This window comes from Colletes latitarsis, chromosome 2 (genome assembly GCF_051014445.1).
Source record: "Colletes latitarsis isolate SP2378_abdomen chromosome 2, iyColLati1, whole genome shotgun sequence".
Classification (NCBI taxonomy): domain Eukaryota; kingdom Metazoa; phylum Arthropoda; class Insecta; order Hymenoptera; family Colletidae; genus Colletes; species Colletes latitarsis.
Window position 1 is genome coordinate 25,919,087 of NC_135135.1, and position 18,632 is coordinate 25,937,718.

Consider the following 18,632-nt stretch of genomic DNA (forward strand, 5'->3'; position numbering starts at 1 on the left):
TCAAAGGAATATTTGAAAAAAAATATTAAAGGAAATAATAAACGCGACCGAAAATGAAGCTCGGCGAACAAGTGATTTTACTGTCACGATTTAGAAAGCAATGAGCCACGATGCTCTGGAAAGAGTATACAAATGCGCAATAGACACTGGCTCGACCTTCGCGTGTGCCTAAAGTGTAAACGAAACACTACTCGAAGCCACTATGCTTCGAAAAGTAAACTATCTACGCAACAAGCACCGACTCTATTGGCCGCATTGCACGCGATCATCAAAATTCCTGAAAGAAGAACTGTATAAAAGGGAAATAAGAAATGTTAAACAAGCACCTAACCCAGACTCAATTTGAAATATATTTGAATTTTTACAGATATTCTGAATCTTGCAAAATTAAAGTTCTGTAAGTTGTCGTGCAATTCCGACATTTCGTAACAACAAATTTATAAAAAGTTAATCAAAAATATGATACCCAGAAAAATCAATCGCGATCGAAATACAGTAAAATGTAGGTAATTCCAATTTTTCGCCCATATCTACCGACGCCATTAGTACCTCCCACCCACGTGACCGTTATAAAAGGAAATGGAAAAAATGTGCATTACATATTTTCTTATTTAATCTTAATACTGAATTGTTACACAATCACACATCATACTTACGAACTGTAAAAATTCAATAAAAGAAACAAACATATATAAACAAGTATAAATATGCTATTTACTATGATAAATTAGATTTTACCAATCTTCGGTTTTACCAAATCCGTTTCGAATGATTCGTTCGATTCGACTGTTAAGTGTCATGGCATCAATGACTGGTGGCGCCCTCAACTTCCGAAACTGTAACAGAAATAAAATACAAATTTTGATTATATATCTTAATATAAATGTACCTATGTAACAATTAAACATCGATCGAACTTGAAATATGTTGTACGAAACTGTATATAATTATATTTAGAGGAATATAACGATGATCAACCTCGGTTAGATGTTGGCAAAAATGCACGAAACCGATTCAACTTTCTTCGCGATTTCGATTCAATTCGTAATAGAAATGTATTAATATTAAACGAAAGTACCGTTAGACAATGGCAGAGAGTAATAATAATTAAATGAAAAGCAATTAGATGTTAATAGATAAAATGTACGTACCTTATTATCTGTGAGACGACCGTCTTACAAACACGTCTGATCGCGCCAATTTTCACGTTGCGAATGACGTACTGCGCAGTAGCAGCGACATCACGAGCTAGGCGGTAGATGGGTGAAAGTCCTATGCCTTTGATTTTCGACGTTTTTCCAACGGAAAGATTAAACCTCGAATTTCAAATAATATTGTTGATATTTATGCTCGAAAATGCCTCAGATAGAAATTACAACTGCAAAAAAAATAAAACTTCTTTATTCATTAATGCAATTATAACAGGCTCACCGTATAGGGAATTATTTTGGTTCTGTTAAATTACTAAAGATATTTCAAACAGAAAATTCGAACACCTTTCAAGCTATCTTACATTCTTGGTCCAAAGTAGTTGGTCGATAGATCGAATTGTTGTATTTTTATGACAGTTTGCGACTGTGTCAGAGTCAGATAGAGTAAAGTGTAGACCCGTAAGTTGCCTAAGTTATTTATATTATATTTTATAACATTGCAAAAATGCAACTATTCTATGTAGTATCTTTTAAGATACTTTTACTTGTTTCCAGACATGCTTGCGATGGGCGAACCTCTCACTTTAGCAAATGGTAACTATTATTATATACAGTCAGTTACAAAAGCCTTCATACACCCCGTAAAAATGGTACTTAAAAAAAAAAAATAAACACTAACTTTGTATAATATCATTTTTTGTGTGTTTATTAATTAGTAACTTAGATTCTAATGAGATAAAAATTAAATATGATATTCTTTTCATTTGTAGATGTTAAACGGTCCATAGAGTTACTGGATAAACTACAAAAAGGTAATGAATTAGATGTATTATATAGATGATTGCATTTTAAAATTCAAGTCTATTATATTAACTATTATCTGTATATTAAGTGTTGGAATTGGTGAATTGGTGTTTAATATTTGTTGAGAAATATTGCAATTATAAAACAACTTACATTTCTGTTTGTAATAAATAAATTAACATAGTGAAAAACAAGTGAATGAATACTCTAATAATCTAAGTAACAAAGTGATAAACTTGAAAGTATTGCAGTGTCCAAATATTAAAGTAAGTAACTGTATGTAACACCATTCTGTAATAAATTTCATCTAGTAATGAATTAAGTTTAGTTACACATATACGCTTATTGATTAGACATTTTGTTATTTTAGGAGGTGAAGTACCTGCAACAAAATTAGCTGCCTTACAAAAAGTTTTACAAAGTGATTTTCTCAGTGCTGTACGCGAGGTGTATGAACATGTATACGAGACTGTAGATATTCAGGTATTGTACTTGCACAGACGCATTATAGTTTATTTGATGCAATACTAATATTAATAATTTCAGGGTTCTCAAGATGTGCGTGCATCAGCCACAGCAAAAGCTACAGTTGCTGCTTTTGCAGCAAGCGAAGGCCATGCACACCCGCGAGTTGTGGAATTACCAAAAACAGAAGAAGGCCTTGGTTTTAATGTGATGGGTGGTAAAGAACAAAATTCGCCCATTTACATTTCACGAATTATTCCTGGTGGCGTTGCTGATCGACATGGTGGTTTGAAACGAGGCGATCAACTTCTGTCAGTGAATGGAGTGGTTAGTGTTATTTTTATAAACCAAATTTTTTTAGAATTTACTTTCTAACATTAAATTTATGTTATTCGCTAGTGCGTTGAAGGAGAAAATCATGAAAAAGCAGTGGAATTACTGAAACAAGCACAAAACTCTGTGAAGCTAGTTGTGCGGTATACTCCGCGTGTCCTCGAAGAAATGGAATTGCGATTCGATAAGCAAAGAGCAGCACGCAGTAGGCGTCAGCACATGCAATAAATCTAAATATATATTACGTATTATTTATTTTCTAATGACCAACCACACACGCCTTAATTTTATCTTCATTATTCATAAACCCGAAATTTTATCTATTTGGAGTTATAGAACATGTGCGACTTAAGTTTAATGAAATCTTACTATTATTGTAGCTATTGTTGTCGTTTATGTCTTTAAAATAATGTTGCATACAAATGTTATACAGCTTTAAAAAAAATCAAAGTTGAACAATAAAATGTGACCTGTTCCTTAATTTTATTCGATTATCAAATATTTGTGTAATCTGATTTACAACGTAATTTATAACCTTATCTAGGGGCTTCGGGGTGTCCATGAGGATTTCCCCACGTACAAAAAAAAAAAAACAGCCGCTTATAGCAAAAAATCATTAGTTTAGAAGATATTTTTATTGTAATATTATGGGTGGTGACATCGCAAATTACGATATTATTAAAAGATCTACACTAATGCTTTTAATTACTTCTTACACTTGTGTTTATTCCGTAACTCGGTCCTCGTCTGCAATGTTAGGTTTATGACGAACAGGTTGCTAATGACAACCACATTTATGATGACACGAACTTTTATCGACTGTTAGATCCATTGGGTCTATTTTATAATTTATCCGATATAGCATTTGAAGAATTACACTTGTTAAAAGTCTGTAAATAATTATGTCTCAATGGCATTGGGATCACGACAGTGCTTCGGATAAATCGAGTGTAAAGAAGAGACCGTCCACGGGTATATCTACACCACAAAATAAATTCGAAAGACCTAACAGAATAATAAAAAATGAATTGGGAGGATCGTACGTCGCTTCTGGAAATAATCGTCCTGCAACACCTGGTCAAAATGTTCTGGCAAGGCCACCATCAACATCAGTTTTGTTTAACCCAATACAAACTGACAGTTCACGATTGACCACATCATCGAGGAATTCTCCTCATTTAAACACAGGATTTTTATTGCCTGGTCATATGAATATAAACATTATGGAAAGGCCAATTACTCAGCATGGAGTAGCAGGTGTTAGACCTGGGACATGCAGAGGATTGTCAATGACAAGGTAAATTCATTTTGAGCTAAAAAATCAAGAGCACCATAGTAATAAGTAATCAATAGTACCAATAGTTTCTGACCTCTTCATTTTATAATTTTGGACTTTTATTTATAGACAAATTCAAGATAAGAGATATTACATTGGTATTATGCAACTAAAAATAAGGGAATTGAATCAAGAAATTTCCATTATTACAAAAGATATTGAATATCAAAATAAAGAAAAAGCCACCTATCTACATTACGATAAGAGAGCTAAAGATTTAGCTACAGAATTAACAGCTTTGCAAGGGCAGTTAGCAGACTATAATATCGTTGTAGATAAAATGACATCCGACATTGGAAAGGAAATCATTGATCAGGAAACTGAAGAATTGGCAACAAAGAACGAACAAAGTTTATTACAGATTGAAAATATGTTTGAAAAAAGGAAGGAACTGGAACAACATTTAAGTAAGATAGAAAAACAATTAGAAAACGAAAAGAAGAGAACAGAGAGGCTAATTGAAAGCATGGACTCGAATACAAGAGAGAAATATGATAAGCTGTTGAAAGAAAAAGCAAGTTTAGAGGAAAAAGCAAATAAAATGCAGCAAGAATTGGATGAGTTATACAAAGAGCAAATGTCTTTGGAGGAAGAAATAGCATTGTCTCCTTTAAAACAAGAAGCGGTTAAGTTACATCTTAAAATTGTAGAAATGGAAGAGAAAAGAGGAAAGCTACAGCAGGAAGAGAAGCACAGAATTTCGCCAGAAGAAGAAAAAGAAAAATTATTACACAAAATTAAGCAACACAATATAGACATTGCAGCTGCAGAAGCATTATTAACTGAGAAGAAGAAGCGAATTCAAGAAACGGAACAGGAACTTGAACAGTTGGAAACTGATATAGAGGACAACCAATCTGAAAAACAAATTAAATATAAAGAACTTCGTAAGCGAGAAGAAATCATGGAACAATTTATGTCTTCTTTCGAGCAAAATAAACAGGTTGAAACAAAAAAATTGTACGAACTAGAGACAACAGTAATTGAATATTTGAAAGATATTTCAAATATTTTGGATGTCGACGTAGATTTTGTAGGCGGCGATGAAATGGTTATATTGAATAGTGTATCTTCTTACAATGAATATAATAAGGATCAGAGTTTAGAAGGATTAAGGAAAGAAAATTTAAAGTTGCAGCAAATTTTAAGTAAAATGAAGATATTAGAACAGAAACTTAAAGTAGAATTTACTGATCTTAACGAAAAAATAAATAATAAAGAAAACAAATTAATGGTTTTAGAAGACGTAGACAGTCTAAAAACTAAATTGACAATACAAGAAAAACAATTAATATCAAAGTGTGATCAACTAAAAGAACAGCAATCAAAATATGAACGAGAACTCGAAGAAATTCTACTCGAATATAATGAAATAAAACAACATTTACAACGTAATGAAATATATGCTGAAATTAATATATTAGAGAGTACAGTAGAAAAGTTAATGGAAGAACATGAAAAAATTAGAAATTTTATTGTTCAGCTAAAAGAACGTGGCAACTATGGCCCAGTGAAAGAAAACACTTTTAGTTCAGTAACTAATTATAATATTATATTAAAAGAAAATTTGAAAATAATTTATTAAGTAAAATCATTTTTTGTAGTTCTTAATCAATATTATTATACTAGGTGTGATTCATGAATTCGTTACCGTTAATTTATGACTTTTCAGTAGTGCATTGAAGGTATTTTCAAAAATTTTAGAAGGTATCACACCTTTCTTGTACATTTTTTCCCTCAACTCCTCAGCATCTTTCAATTTGCCTCGATGCCCTACACATACAAAATAGAAAATACAAATTTTTATATGAGCATTTATTATAAATTAAAAACTCGATTACTCACTATATATGGCCAGAATTAAATTACATATGGGGTTTAAATCTATTTTCAGTATTTCTTTATATATTTCCAACATTTTCCATGAAATTGCTAGAATATCATCGTCTGATAAATATTTTAAGTAAGTCACTAAAAGTGTATTACATATATTCTGCTTCTGAAAAGTAAATATTTCAATTATAAGATATATATGTAATATATAATTTCATGTACATAGTAAATATGAATAATAATGTAATACTTTGAGGAAAATTTTTAATTCTTCTATTTTATTGTTTTGTATTAACACTATTGTAAGAATTGCAGCTGTTCTTTTTTCTCCATTCACTTTTACCATAAAATCATAAACTTCATCCAGTAAGAGTGTGTTTTTTGGAGATAATGGTGGAGCTTCCTTTATTAATGTTGATAATATTAAATGCTTTGCCGGTGTAATTTTATATTTCACGGCACATTCTTTGAATACATCTACAGCCGACTTAATATCACCCTTTTTGCAAGGAATTCTTACTAAACAACTAAGTATAGTACTGTTATACTCGCAATAACCTTTTTGAACTAGTAGATCTAGCATCTTTTGAACATAACTCTCATTATTTTCTGCTAATAAATTAATTAATTGGCAACAAAATCTAATCACATTTGATTTTTGATTAACGTTTGTGTGTTCTATTACACTAAAAGCTTCTTTTATTCTATTCTGCTTGATTAATAATTGAACATACTGTAATATTTTAAAATTATCAATTTTGAAGTCTGGAAATAGAGATTGAATCGTATGTAATTTAAAACTGGCTTTGTCGATCATTTCGTTTTTTGTATAAAAATTGAATAAAACCACTTCCATTCCAGGTGAAAATGTAATATTATGTAATTTTATGTCTTTTAGAAGTTCATTCACAAGAACTACATTGTTTGCATAGCAAGAGACTTGGAATAATTTTCGAATTATATGTATATCATACTTTCCAGTATTTTTGAGACTATAGTAACGTGACTTTAATTGATCTTCATTCATGTACGGGGGACGAATAGACGAATTTTTATTTGTGGTTATATCATTAAACAGAGACGAAATTTGATATTCTAAACTTTTGGATAAATTTAGACGAAAAATTGTCTGTTCTATGTAGTCTCTCTCATCAGCAGCCAAAACTGCACCATGTAATTTCATACTACTCAAAAATTTCAAAATATTGTTTACATCAGATGATTGAAACTCACACTGATTTACTAATTTTCGTAAGAATTTTCCAGTAAAACCATGACCATTACTGGATAAGTCAAATAAAAGATATATGGCACTATGAATATCCTTTGTTAGATTATAATGCAAAATCAAAGAATCTAACATGTCTTGGCAATCGACTTTTTTATTATAAATACGACACACATGCAAACTTTCTTTCACCCTATTCACACTAAATAAAAATTTCATAAAAGGTGCTATTGTGCGAATAAGTGGTACCCCATGTTCGTATATTTTTTGAACTGTACGAACAGGATCACTAGTATTGATATATGGAAACACAAAAGAAATAAATGTTTCAGAATCTATTTTAACATCTAAGGATGACATGTGTCTAATAATTAAGTATATATCATCGTAGTCTTTATCTCGACATATTTTCGAGAGTAAAGGCCAATAATATTGGCACTGAATAACCATGCCCCTCTTCTTCATTTCCGTGAATATTGTGAGTGTTAATGTTTTATTATTTGCATTTAAGGCAAATTGAGCTGCCTTTTCCCAAATTTCCAAAATATGATACTTTATTTCAAAATCGTTTATAAATTTTAGCAAAGCTTGTTGATCCCCATTTGATTCAATCATTTCTTTTACAAAACAAAATGCAAATGTTTTTCTTGTATTTTCAAACGTATCTTGTATAGGAATTTCAGTAATAATTCTATATGCGTCTGAAAAGTGTCCAGCATTTACAAGTTGTACAATAACAGCCAAAACATCTTTTTCAGATTTCCGTAATGGGTGCATGTATTTCAAAATTTTTGGTATATGCATTCCTTTTCCTGATAAACTAAGAAACTTAACAAGTTCCATAAGATACGACATGGACATCGTAGTAGTTTTTAAAGTTTCTGTTAATGACTCTATATCATCAGTTTTTGCAAAAGCATACATTAATTGTTCATAGCTTTTAGCTGATGGTATAATATTTTCTGCCATCATAGTATTTATAACATGTTTAGCTTTTAGTACCTCTCCGTTTATAGCATACACGTATATTAATGCATTGTAAGCATCTTCGCTCAAAGGGAAGTTTTCATTATGTATGTTTGAGATAAGAGCCTCGGTTGATGCAATATCACCCAACTTTGATGTCAAGTTGAATAAAAGACAATAAGTATCGTACTGTGGTTTAACAATCATATTTTTTAAAAATTCGTCTGAATTAATAGCACTGGAATTATCAATGTACGTGTTTAACAAAGCATGATAATGTTCTATCGTCAATTCGTGGTTTTTTTTGTTTATGTGATTCCAAACACAATTTGTTAATGTTTGCCGCCATTTCAAGGATGTATCGTACATCAAATTTCCACAGCACTTAAGTAACATTATGCTTTCACTAGACGACAAATCGCGATTATTATTTTCTATATCCTCGATGATTTCTTTCATATCTTTTAACTTTACGTATTGTTGTTTAACGTCCTGGTGTAATCGCATGATATTATATTGAAAACTGTTGCTATCGTTATTATTAATGTTATCGTTAAAATTCGTTGTGTTTTGTATGCCGAATTTATTGGAATTTGATTTTGCCACAGAACCACAGAACAAATACGAATCATTTTGAATGGATAATGTTGAAAAGTTTGAATGAAATGTCTTATACAATCTCATTGTTTTCATTAGTTCGTTGCATTTTCGAATTAGAATCATTTCATTAATTTTTAATTATTAACATATCCTTTATTGAACGAAGTAAAATACACACAGGTTATAAACCTATAATTTATATATACGATATAAACAAAATTGTATGGAACGAAAGAAACTATTATTCATTACTAATTTGTATGTTCTTACGTGAAATATACATTGTTTTCATGATGATATAATCGAGAAATTATATTTCTAATCTAAACTACTCCGTACTCCGTCCCAACACATTTCGTCGCATTCTCAATCACGCGATGGAATTGTAGTTGCGATCGACTCAGCCAATAACGACAGTGCGTGTGAGGCATGTGTCGCTATTAACGTTACAGCCAATCAGTGTGTCTTGCCACCAAGTCATCTCTCTATGGTACTTACGTGTCTAACGGAATAAATACCACAGCGTCGACAATGTACACGATGAACTAGACAATTCAATGGAAGTTTGCCTTTGATAAATTGCACCAGCCTTGTAAGTATAGTTTTATAGCGTACTCTGCGTTTAAAGACTATTTCGAAAATATTTCGAGATACATAAATATATGCTTGCAACGATGAAAATCTTTGACACGCATTTTCTATCGGCAGACCTATTTTCTATTGTGTGTAATATGTTACTGTACAAACATGAATATTCATAGTCGTTGAGAACGTCTTTATTTCGTGATACTGACCTTGTACTTTCGGTAATAAGAGACGAGCGATGGTCGTAGTTCCGAGAAGGGCGGTAATTTCGGGAAAACGCTTCAACAGAAAATGAACTTGTCGAAACTTGTCGAGGCCGGGCACGCTACGTTATAAGACGAAAGCAAATTTTGCGAGGAACTGAAGCAACGCTCGTAAGTAATGTAAACAATAAACCAATAGATCAAAGTATTTCGAAACATTGACAGGAAGCCTAGTACATAAATATTAGCATGAGTATGTTTCGTCTGTATTTCCTTTAAAATCATACATTTTCAAGAAAAAAAAAAAAGAAAATACCATTAACGAGATTTAAGATCTAAAAAATTTCTAGAATAGCGCATTTCATGAAAAGGATAGTAACGCAACGCAAATTGTGGTTTTGCTGTTTATAATTTTATTTTTACAATTTTGGTGCATTCGGGGAAAAATATTTCTTCTTTTTCTTTTAAGCAGATATTTAACATCGCATCGACATCTAACTCATTACAGGTTTCTGTATTAGGTTTAAAATTTTGTATCGTTTTTAGAACGTTCAATTATTTGGGGTTGAGAAATACATGATTGTTAATATTTATGAATTCTGAATATGCAACGTATCCGATTAACTACATAAAGTACATTTATGAACGAAACCACCAGGTATAATTCAGATTATAGTGAGAAAATAAATATATTCGATATAAAAAATATGCACACATACACACACACGCGCGACATGCAAATTTGATAAAAATGTATCAGAGTTAAATATGTAAAAAATGTAAGGAAAACATGATTTATAGTAATATAAATTGATAAATATGTAATAAATAAATAAGTAAATGAGACACGATCACGCACACACAATATACATTATAGCATAAATATATATAAAAGTATGATAATAAGTACGATAACCTTATGGATTAAACGATTACACGTTAAATTCATTCTAATAGATATTTCACACGCAAACCTTATGAAAAATTATTTGTTTCGATACACATCGTATTGTCTTTAAAATATATTTACATAAACGTACTATATCTTATACTCAATTCGATACAGTAGATTTTGCAAATAACTTACAATCGCTAAACCTAATATTTATGTACATTTTCTCGGATTTTCGTGAAGTTGTACAGTATAAACTGCCGTAGAATATCATAGACTAGATTTATTGATCATGGACTGAGATCGAGTACCCTACTAAGTTCGCCAAGTGAAATTCAGGAGTTAATTTTCAGCAAATATTACGATACCAAAATGTTTATTAAACACAGTACGTTTCTTTGTCGATCAATGAAATATTTGAAATGTATATGTTTTCGTTTAATTAGTCTGTGTTATCTTTTGCCTCGTAAATTATACACTTGGGTTAAACCGTTCGAGTTGATGTCCGTGATTTCGTTGACTAGAGGCCACTCTTAATAATACATTCTCATAGATCGATTATACTCGTATCTTATTTGTCCATATTCGTGACTAGAATTTGTTATTATTTGGTAATCGTTGCACGTGCACAAGGAATACATTAATCATTAAATCTCCTTGAAATAAATAAAATTAGTTTGAGATCGAGTTGGAATACCTGCTAAGACTAGATTTAATCGAGATACGTCAGGTGGCGCTCGCGAAACTCCGTCGATAAATGTTGAATTAAATTTGATTTTACCTCTGACGATTAAACGATTTAAATTCAGTTAATACAATATTTCTAATTACTAAACACAGCCCGCTAATAATTACTTCGCAATTCTTAAACGCTACATTTTTTTGTATTTATTTATTGGCCGTTTAATCCAACTCGTAATGTCTTTTTTTTTAGTTTACAAATTAATGGCAGTTTTGTACGTGGTTCGTTAAAATCATAATTCAATTTACAATAACTTAATTCTACGTAAGTAAGCTGCCAATGCGGACAATTCTCCCGTATAGATGAATATTTGAACAAATTCGAGTAACTATTTAATTATCGGATCGTGTAAGTGTAAATTAAAACAATCGACGTAACTAGCCAATTTTTATTTGTATCTCAATGATTTTAATGATGGATTATAATTATAGAAAATTGATATTTTTTTTAAGTTTTTTTTTTATATGAAAGTTATTAATTTTGTAACGTTCTATACGATAGTAATATTAAAATAAAATACTGGCACGTTTCCCAAAATAAAGGAAAAACATTATGTTTACATCTTACCAGTTAAGTGACTAGACTCATCCTATCGATAAAGAAGCTAACGAACGACTAGAATCTAGCGACATCTGGCGGTCGTTTTATGACTAAGGTACAGCGATTCTTCGAACTCTGCAGATAGAGTTGGCTAAATTTTATTCATCGATAACGAATATAAATGTTAGATTGATTCTTAAACTAATAAATTAGAATCTATTAACGAATATTTGAAACCAATATTCAAAACCTAGTTTACGAGTGAATCTTAACAGTTTTTATTCGTCATTTGAGAATAAAATTTCCCCAACCCTGGTTACAGATAAATGAATGTTATACTTTTTTAACTTAACTAATTTTTCTATGGCATCGTATCCACGGATAATTTTATTCTAACGATGTGCGCAAGTATTTAAACGAGCGATACACAATCATATACGATACTTTGAAATAAAAATCGAAATTGCATTTACTTGTGGCCTGCATATTAGTTGGTGAATATCAATTGATACAATTAGTGTATTTACCAATTAATTGAAAGTAACTAATTATTAAAACAGACTAGAAACACAAAGAAACGTTGTGAAGATATATACATTATTGCTTGAACTTAGCGTAAAGCGAAATTAAATTAAATCCGTATTCGTCTATGTTAAATGTACGTGACTAGATGCGAAACTAGAATATTATATTTTATGACTAGATTATACTTTTTGTTTACTAATTTTTGATTTTGACTAGATTGTTATTTCTTTAGTTTGACTAAATTCTTTACATTTTTTTTTATTTCGACTAGATTTCGTGTTTTGATTCTCAAACTGAACAGAAAATTCTCATCACTTTTTTTAGAATAATTCCAGCTGCATTTTTAGTAACAGTAAATTATAGTAAAAGCGTGATTGAAAACTTTTCTACAGTAATATTTTTTTATACGTATGCTACTTCCTAAAGACTTAAACAAGAATAAATCTACGATTAGTGAAAATATTATTAACAAATGTAATCGAAGTTGGGTAAAATGCTATTTATACTTAAATTTAATAAAAACAAAATCGATGATATGGACTACTTTTCATTATTTTTGTGCGATAGAAATAAGAAAATATTGTTTCTTATTCGAGATATTATTTTATTTGAATCGTAACGAATGTATTATTTAAAATATTTTCTCTGTAAATTTTACCCAGCTCCGAGCATAACTAAAGCTAGAATCACCTATCCTAATCGTATATCTACATTTGTATTAATAAACAGTCGACTCAGAGTTGAAATCTCCATTGAAATTCTGATTTACTTTTCGTACTTAAATTTCGAAATAGATGCTAAACGAGCTGCGGACTTGAATTAATTAGCATACCGAGACAGTGTCAGGGTCAAGGTTGTAAGTTTCGGCGAACAATTTCTGCACAGTCGTGGTTCCATCGACGACCGATTTTCTGCATTTGGTAGATTATTCTTTGGGTGTCTTCGGTGGAATAATTCTTTTGAGTCTCGAACGATAATGTTACTTGGGCTTCTCTTCTTTCGTCAATTTTGTAACGCTGACTAGTACGAAACTTCGAAGGAAATTCTCATTCCCCGAGCTAGTGACTTGAGTAGCATTGTACTTTTAGCATCAGTACTCTACGTCTCTATCTCTCTCTCTCTTTCTCTCTCTTCGCCACTTTGTCTTCCCTTTGTACAAGTTAAACGTACGTATTGCGTATGTACAATCTTCTTTATACAAGCCCTCGAAGCCCGAGGACGACGGAGAATAGAATGTTACTATTTCTCGCACTTTCCCGATCTCGACGACTCGACGATCCCCACCGAGCAAGATCTCAACCGCGATTCGTCGACGAACGATCGAACGTGTACCGTTTACCGCGTACTGATTTGGTCTATTGTACTCACGTCGATAGCGACAGGGTTGCGTCTTGGCATTTTCGACGTTCGATGGATCCATCTTCGGTGTCCCCTCGACTCCGTTTCCGGTTTCGGTTCAGAGCTGGTACGAGAACGGTCCGGTCCCGGTTCGACGATCGGCCTCTCTCGGTGATTTCAATTCGAACGTGTTCGAATCGGGAAAGCAGGGCAGAAGGTCGTGGACCCTCGGAGATTGGATCGAGCCTCGCTCGAGCCAGGAAGGAAAAGACGCAGGGAGAGGAAAGTAAAACGTAGAGGAACGGGTCGAAGAAGGGAAAAAAAAGGAGAAAAGGAAAATGAGGAGGAGAATGAAAATGGAAAAACCGTTCTCCGAGGGCCACGCAAGCGCACAGTCGCTCGCCTGCTTCCAGACTACCTCAAACTCCGCCGCTGCGCTCCAACTGCATATATCCCCCACTCTCCCCTACTCTACCCCCACCACGTGCACTTGGGCTTCAGCTGCGACGAGAACCCCAAATTGTCGCGTGCCCCACTTCCGTGGTTCCGTTTTTTTCAAAGCTTCGCTTTGTATTCCCCACCGTTCCTTTCCCCTCCCCGCAGCTCGTCACGCCCTATAGAATCGCTTCCAGACGCCGTTCCGTTCTGGGATTCGCGAGCTACGCCCCACCATTCGGCCAATTTCCAAGATTTCCTCCCTTCCCGGCGCGTGCGCACTCCCGTCCACCCTGTTACGCCATCACCGACCGTAACGTTATTGTGCCTCCGTCGCGGCGTAAGAGATTCAACGAGAGGAGCGGGGGGGTTGATTCTCTCGGGACTCCGGGGGTTCCTTTCTGCGCGCGCCTAGATCTGGTATCCTTTCGGGGAACCACGTGTCGTCGCTTCTGCATTATCCGCGGTTCAAATGCTCAACCCTTCGGCGGTCCGAGACATCTTTTAATAGACATTCTTATTTCTAGTCCGCGATACAACTACATTTTAAGGGTAAGTCTCGATCCAAAAGTTGTTCGAATACCTACTATTACGAGTGGTTCCAATTTGAGGGGGTCTTCCAGCAAAGTAGACAAATTCTTTATGAATTTTTTCAGGTTGTTGTTTACCTTTCGAGGATACTTACACATTTTTCTTTGGTACAGAATAGTAAAGTAGGCTGTTTAGAAAAGGATGTCCAAATGTCTCGTCGTATAAATTTATCAGTTTGTAGTAGACAAATTCTTTATGAATTTTTTCGGTTTGTTGTTTACCTTTCGAGAATAAGTACACATTTTTCTTTGGTACAAAATAGTAAATTTGTAGACTATTTAGAAAAGGAGGTCCAAATGTCTCGTATAAATTTATCACAGTTTGTAGTGTGCTTCCAGCAAAGTAGACATATTCTTTCTGAATTTGTTCAGTTTATTGTTTACCTTTCGAGGATACGTACACATTTTTCGTTGGTACAAAATAGTAAAGTAGGCTGTTTAGAATAGGAGATCTAAATGTCTCGTCGTATAAATTTATCACAGTTTGTAGTGTGCTTGTATGTGTGTGTGTCATAGGAAAGTGTTTCACACCCTTCCTGGTAGAATCGCGGCACATACCGCGCATACCTCATTCTCGAACCCTCCTTTGGTCGCCCATTATATTCGATTGCGAAATACCGACTTAGGCTACCTTAAACTATTTTGTATTATACAGGCTGTGCCACCGTAGATGATCATCTCGAATAACTGGTAAATAGCACGTTACAAAATTGTTGGTCGAAACAGGCGGTATAGTGTCAATTGCCTCTTACGTAGATAATTATTGAAATATTTCGTTTTATCGTGAGTTCTCGTTCCGCGATTCTGGTACCTGTGACTCGTCTCTGCATTGTTATTTGCCGAGGAACATTCGAATTAGCAATACAAAACCGTGACAAGGTCTAACAATGCGGGCGCGACATTGGTATTCACGGTCGATTTGCGATATTTTTAAGACTCGCGTTGCCAAGTGTCCGTCCCCTATTCGTTCCATGGACGTTTCTGATAACTATTATCGCGACCTTGACTATCTCTTTTTCGCGAGGACTGTTCTGGAATTTCCATGGAAGCTACGGTTCACCGAGAAATTAAAAGCTCCATCGAATGCTGGAATCAAAACTATACAGGGTGTTCGGCCACCCCTGGGAAAAATTTTAATGGGGGATTCTAGAGGCCAAAATAAGACGAAAATCAAGAATATCAATTTCTTGACTAAGGTTCCGTTAAAAGTTGTTAACGTTTAAAGTTTCACACGTACTGAATTTTTTTCTCGAAAATGCGCAGGATTTCGGGGGTATGTGTAATGACCAAAAATGCTTGCAATTGACCCCTGCAACTAAAAATAATTTTTCCAAAACGATTTGAAATTTTTTTTTTCCGTCGAAAAATTTCACACCTTTTCGAATTTTTTTCTCGAAAGTGGGTAGGATTTCGAGGGTATGTCTATTCACCAAAAATGATTGTAATTGGCCCCTGCAACCGAAAATAATTTTTCCAGGACGATTTGAAATTTTTGAATTTAATTGTTAATAACTTTTTAACGAAGCCTCCATCAACAAATTGGTATTCTTGATTTTCGGCTTATTTTGGCCTCTAGAATCTCTCGTTAAAATTTTTCCCAGGGGTGGTCGAACACTCTATAGAATTTAAAAAGAAAATGTGTTTCTAATCTCGTGCAAAGTATAGGCTCGCGATAATTATAATTTAATTACAACTATCGTCAGTCTTTCGTCCGGATAAAATCGTCGCTGCCTCCTCCCCCTCCCGACAGTGTGTTGTGGTTTTCGTTGAAAACGTTTTTCCAGTAAAAATAAAAAAAAACAACAAAAAATGCAAAGCTAACCGAAACCAATACGAAACGAGCGAATGAAAGCTTCTATTTTTCGTCACTGTTCCCGGATAACGTCATCCATATTTACTCACGCAAGTTGACATGGAAATAGATAATTACACTTTCCTAATTTATTCTACAAAACAAACTATCCGTTTAACGTTCACGCTCTCCAGTCCAATTTCCGACACGTTTCGTATTTTTTTTTTATTAATGTAGGAATTTAAATACGTTCCCAAAGATTTGCAATCGACAATTAGCGTTCGATCGAACAAAGAGTATAGCGAAGCGAAGTGTTTGATCGATTTCGTGAGTCAGTAAATGTAAATAGTGATTGCGTGTGAGAATATCAGCAGAGGAATGAGAATACTGGCAACGTTTCGTATAGTCGGACCATATGACGTCGTTTCGATATACAGAAATATCATAAACGCAGAAAAATTATATTACTTATGGTTATAAACCCCGTTTCGCTGCGAGGGGTCTATAATTTTCGGTGGGACTGCTTAAACGTTCGCCGATGGTGCACGTCACGGTGGGAATTTTCCCGGTTTTCATACGCATTTTAACCATGAGAAATATATACAGTGACGGCCATTTATGTGCAAGTCATTTTTTAATTTCTAAACCGTCCATATTGTCTTGAAAATTCTTGCAAAAATACACTACGGTGTCACAACTATAAAACATTCCAAAAATTTTCAATTTTCATTGTGCTCAACATACATCAGTAATTATATTAATAATGATTTTCATATCTGTTCTTCTAAACTAACACTTTTCTAATAAACTATCCTGGAATAACTTGTTTCCATGGAACTCTTATTACAACGGATTTTAAAATATCTGTTCTTTAAAAACACTGTTTATAAAGATTCTGTAAGATTTCTTTCTATACTTTCTTTCTATAAAACCTCATAAAAATGGTCCAATCTTCAAACAGCCATAACTCCTACAATAGTGAATATACATATTTCAATGAAACTTTTTTCTGAAGTAGAGCTCTTGAGTACCTATAAAAAAGTACTAAACAAAATTTCCGTAGAACATCTAACAAATTTATTAAAAATGAAAAACGAATTTTTAAGAAAAATCGACAGGGGGTAGGTGCCCAAAGTTTTTGTAAAAATTAAAACATTTCAAATCATTCTGAAAAAATTATTTTCGGATGCGTGGCTCAACTACAATCATTTTTGGTCATTACACATATCCCCGAAATCCTATCCACTTTCGAGAAAAAAATTCGAGGTGTGAAATTTTTCGACGAAAAAAAAAAATTTCAAATCGTTCTGGAAAAATTATTTTTGATTACAAGGGTCGATTACAATCATTTTTGGTGAATAGACATACCCCCGAATTCCTACCCACTTTCGAGAAAAAAATTCGAGAAGGTGTGAAATTTTTCGACGAAAAAAAAAAATTTCAAATCGTTCTGGAAAAATTATTTTCAGTTGCAAGGGTCAATTACAATCATTTTTGGTGATTAGTCATACCCCCGAATTCCTATCCACTTTCGAGAAAAAAATTCGAGAAGGTGTGAAATTTTTCGACGAAAAAAAAAAATTTCAAATCGTTCTGGAAAAATTATTTTTAGTTGCAGGGGTCAATTGCAATCATTTTTGGTGATTAGACATACCCCCGAATTCCTACCCACTTTCGAGAAAAAAATTCAGTAAGTGGACAAATTTTTCGGCGAAAATAAAAAATTTCAAATCGTTCTGGAAAAATTATTTTTGATTACAAGGGTCAATTACAATCATTTTTGGTGAATAGACATACCCCCGAAATCCTGCGTATTTTCGAGAAAAAAATTCAGTACGAACGGAACTTCAAGCGTTTATAACTTCTTAAGGAAGCCTTCATCGACAAATTGTTATTCTTGATTTTCGTCTTATTTTGGCCTCTAGTATCTCCCATTAAAATTGTTCCCAGGGTTGGCTAACACTCTGTATATCAGTTCCAACAGAATTTTTATCGTGAACGAGAAGTATAGTTGTTTGTTTCGAAGGCTGTTTTCAACCTCTGAATGAACGATAAATGGCGTCGTTTTCAATGAAAGATTCAATAAACTTTTTATTGAATCGCAAGAAGGAGGCAGGGAATGCTACCTCCTCACCCCTAGATATACTTGTATCGAAAGCAGTCGCATCAATAACGTTTATTCCATTTCCTAGCGTGACTGGAAATTTTGTATGCGACCGGCACCCTTTCGGGTCGGCTATTTGCTCTAGGGTTAGAAGAGAGGGAGGGAAACGG

General features: G+C 33.4%; 3 protein-coding genes and 1 long non-coding RNA gene across 5 annotated transcripts in view; 3 read left to right on the plus strand and 1 right to left on the minus strand.

Annotated features, from left to right (window-relative positions):
• The first annotated feature begins 1,520 nt into the window (after positions 1 to 1,520).
• Veli (L27 and PDZ_signaling domain-containing protein veli) lies at positions 1,521 to 3,244 on the plus strand. 2 transcript variants are annotated; one of them, XM_076783925.1, is made up of 6 exons: positions 1,521 to 1,610; positions 1,707 to 1,745; positions 1,922 to 1,963; positions 2,326 to 2,438; positions 2,502 to 2,747; positions 2,820 to 3,244. In XM_076783925.1, exons 2-6 carry the CDS (start codon positions 1,709 to 1,711, stop codon positions 2,979 to 2,981), a joined length of 600 nt encoding a protein of 199 aa, XP_076640040.1. In that variant the 5' UTR covers positions 1,521 to 1,610; positions 1,707 to 1,708; the 3' UTR covers positions 2,982 to 3,244. The 2 variants fall into 2 exon arrangements, with proteins under 2 accessions (XP_076640040.1, XP_076640041.1); XM_076783926.1 differs by having other exon boundaries at positions 1,529 to 1,610; positions 1,687 to 1,745.
• Positions 3,245 to 3,361: 117 nt separating this feature from the next.
• LOC143351876 (intraflagellar transport protein 74 homolog) lies at positions 3,362 to 5,674 on the plus strand. The gene is made up of 2 exons (XM_076783922.1): positions 3,362 to 4,050; positions 4,159 to 5,674. The coding sequence occupies exons 1-2, from the start codon at positions 3,656 to 3,658 to the stop codon at positions 5,672 to 5,674; spliced, it is 1,911 nt and encodes a 636-aa protein (XP_076640037.1). The 5' UTR covers positions 3,362 to 3,655.
• On the minus strand, positions 5,545 to 9,099 carry LOC143351874 (leucine-rich PPR motif-containing protein, mitochondrial-like). The gene is made up of 4 exons (XM_076783920.1): positions 8,987 to 9,099; positions 6,173 to 8,905; positions 5,935 to 6,088; positions 5,545 to 5,862 (listed from the first exon to the last, which is right to left on the minus strand). The coding sequence occupies exons 2-4, from the start codon at positions 8,837 to 8,839 to the stop codon at positions 5,726 to 5,728; spliced, it is 2,958 nt and encodes a 985-aa protein (XP_076640035.1). The 5' UTR covers positions 8,840 to 8,905; positions 8,987 to 9,099; the 3' UTR covers positions 5,545 to 5,725.
• Positions 9,100 to 9,224: 125 nt separating this feature from the next.
• Positions 9,225 to 18,632, plus strand: part of LOC143351883 (uncharacterized) — a 30,285-nt gene continuing 20,877 nt past the window's right edge. The window contains exons 1-2 of the long non-coding RNA XR_013081820.1: positions 9,225 to 9,308; positions 9,425 to 9,675. This is a non-coding gene — a long non-coding RNA (uncharacterized LOC143351883). The remainder of the gene's footprint in view (positions 9,309 to 9,424; positions 9,676 to 18,632) is intronic.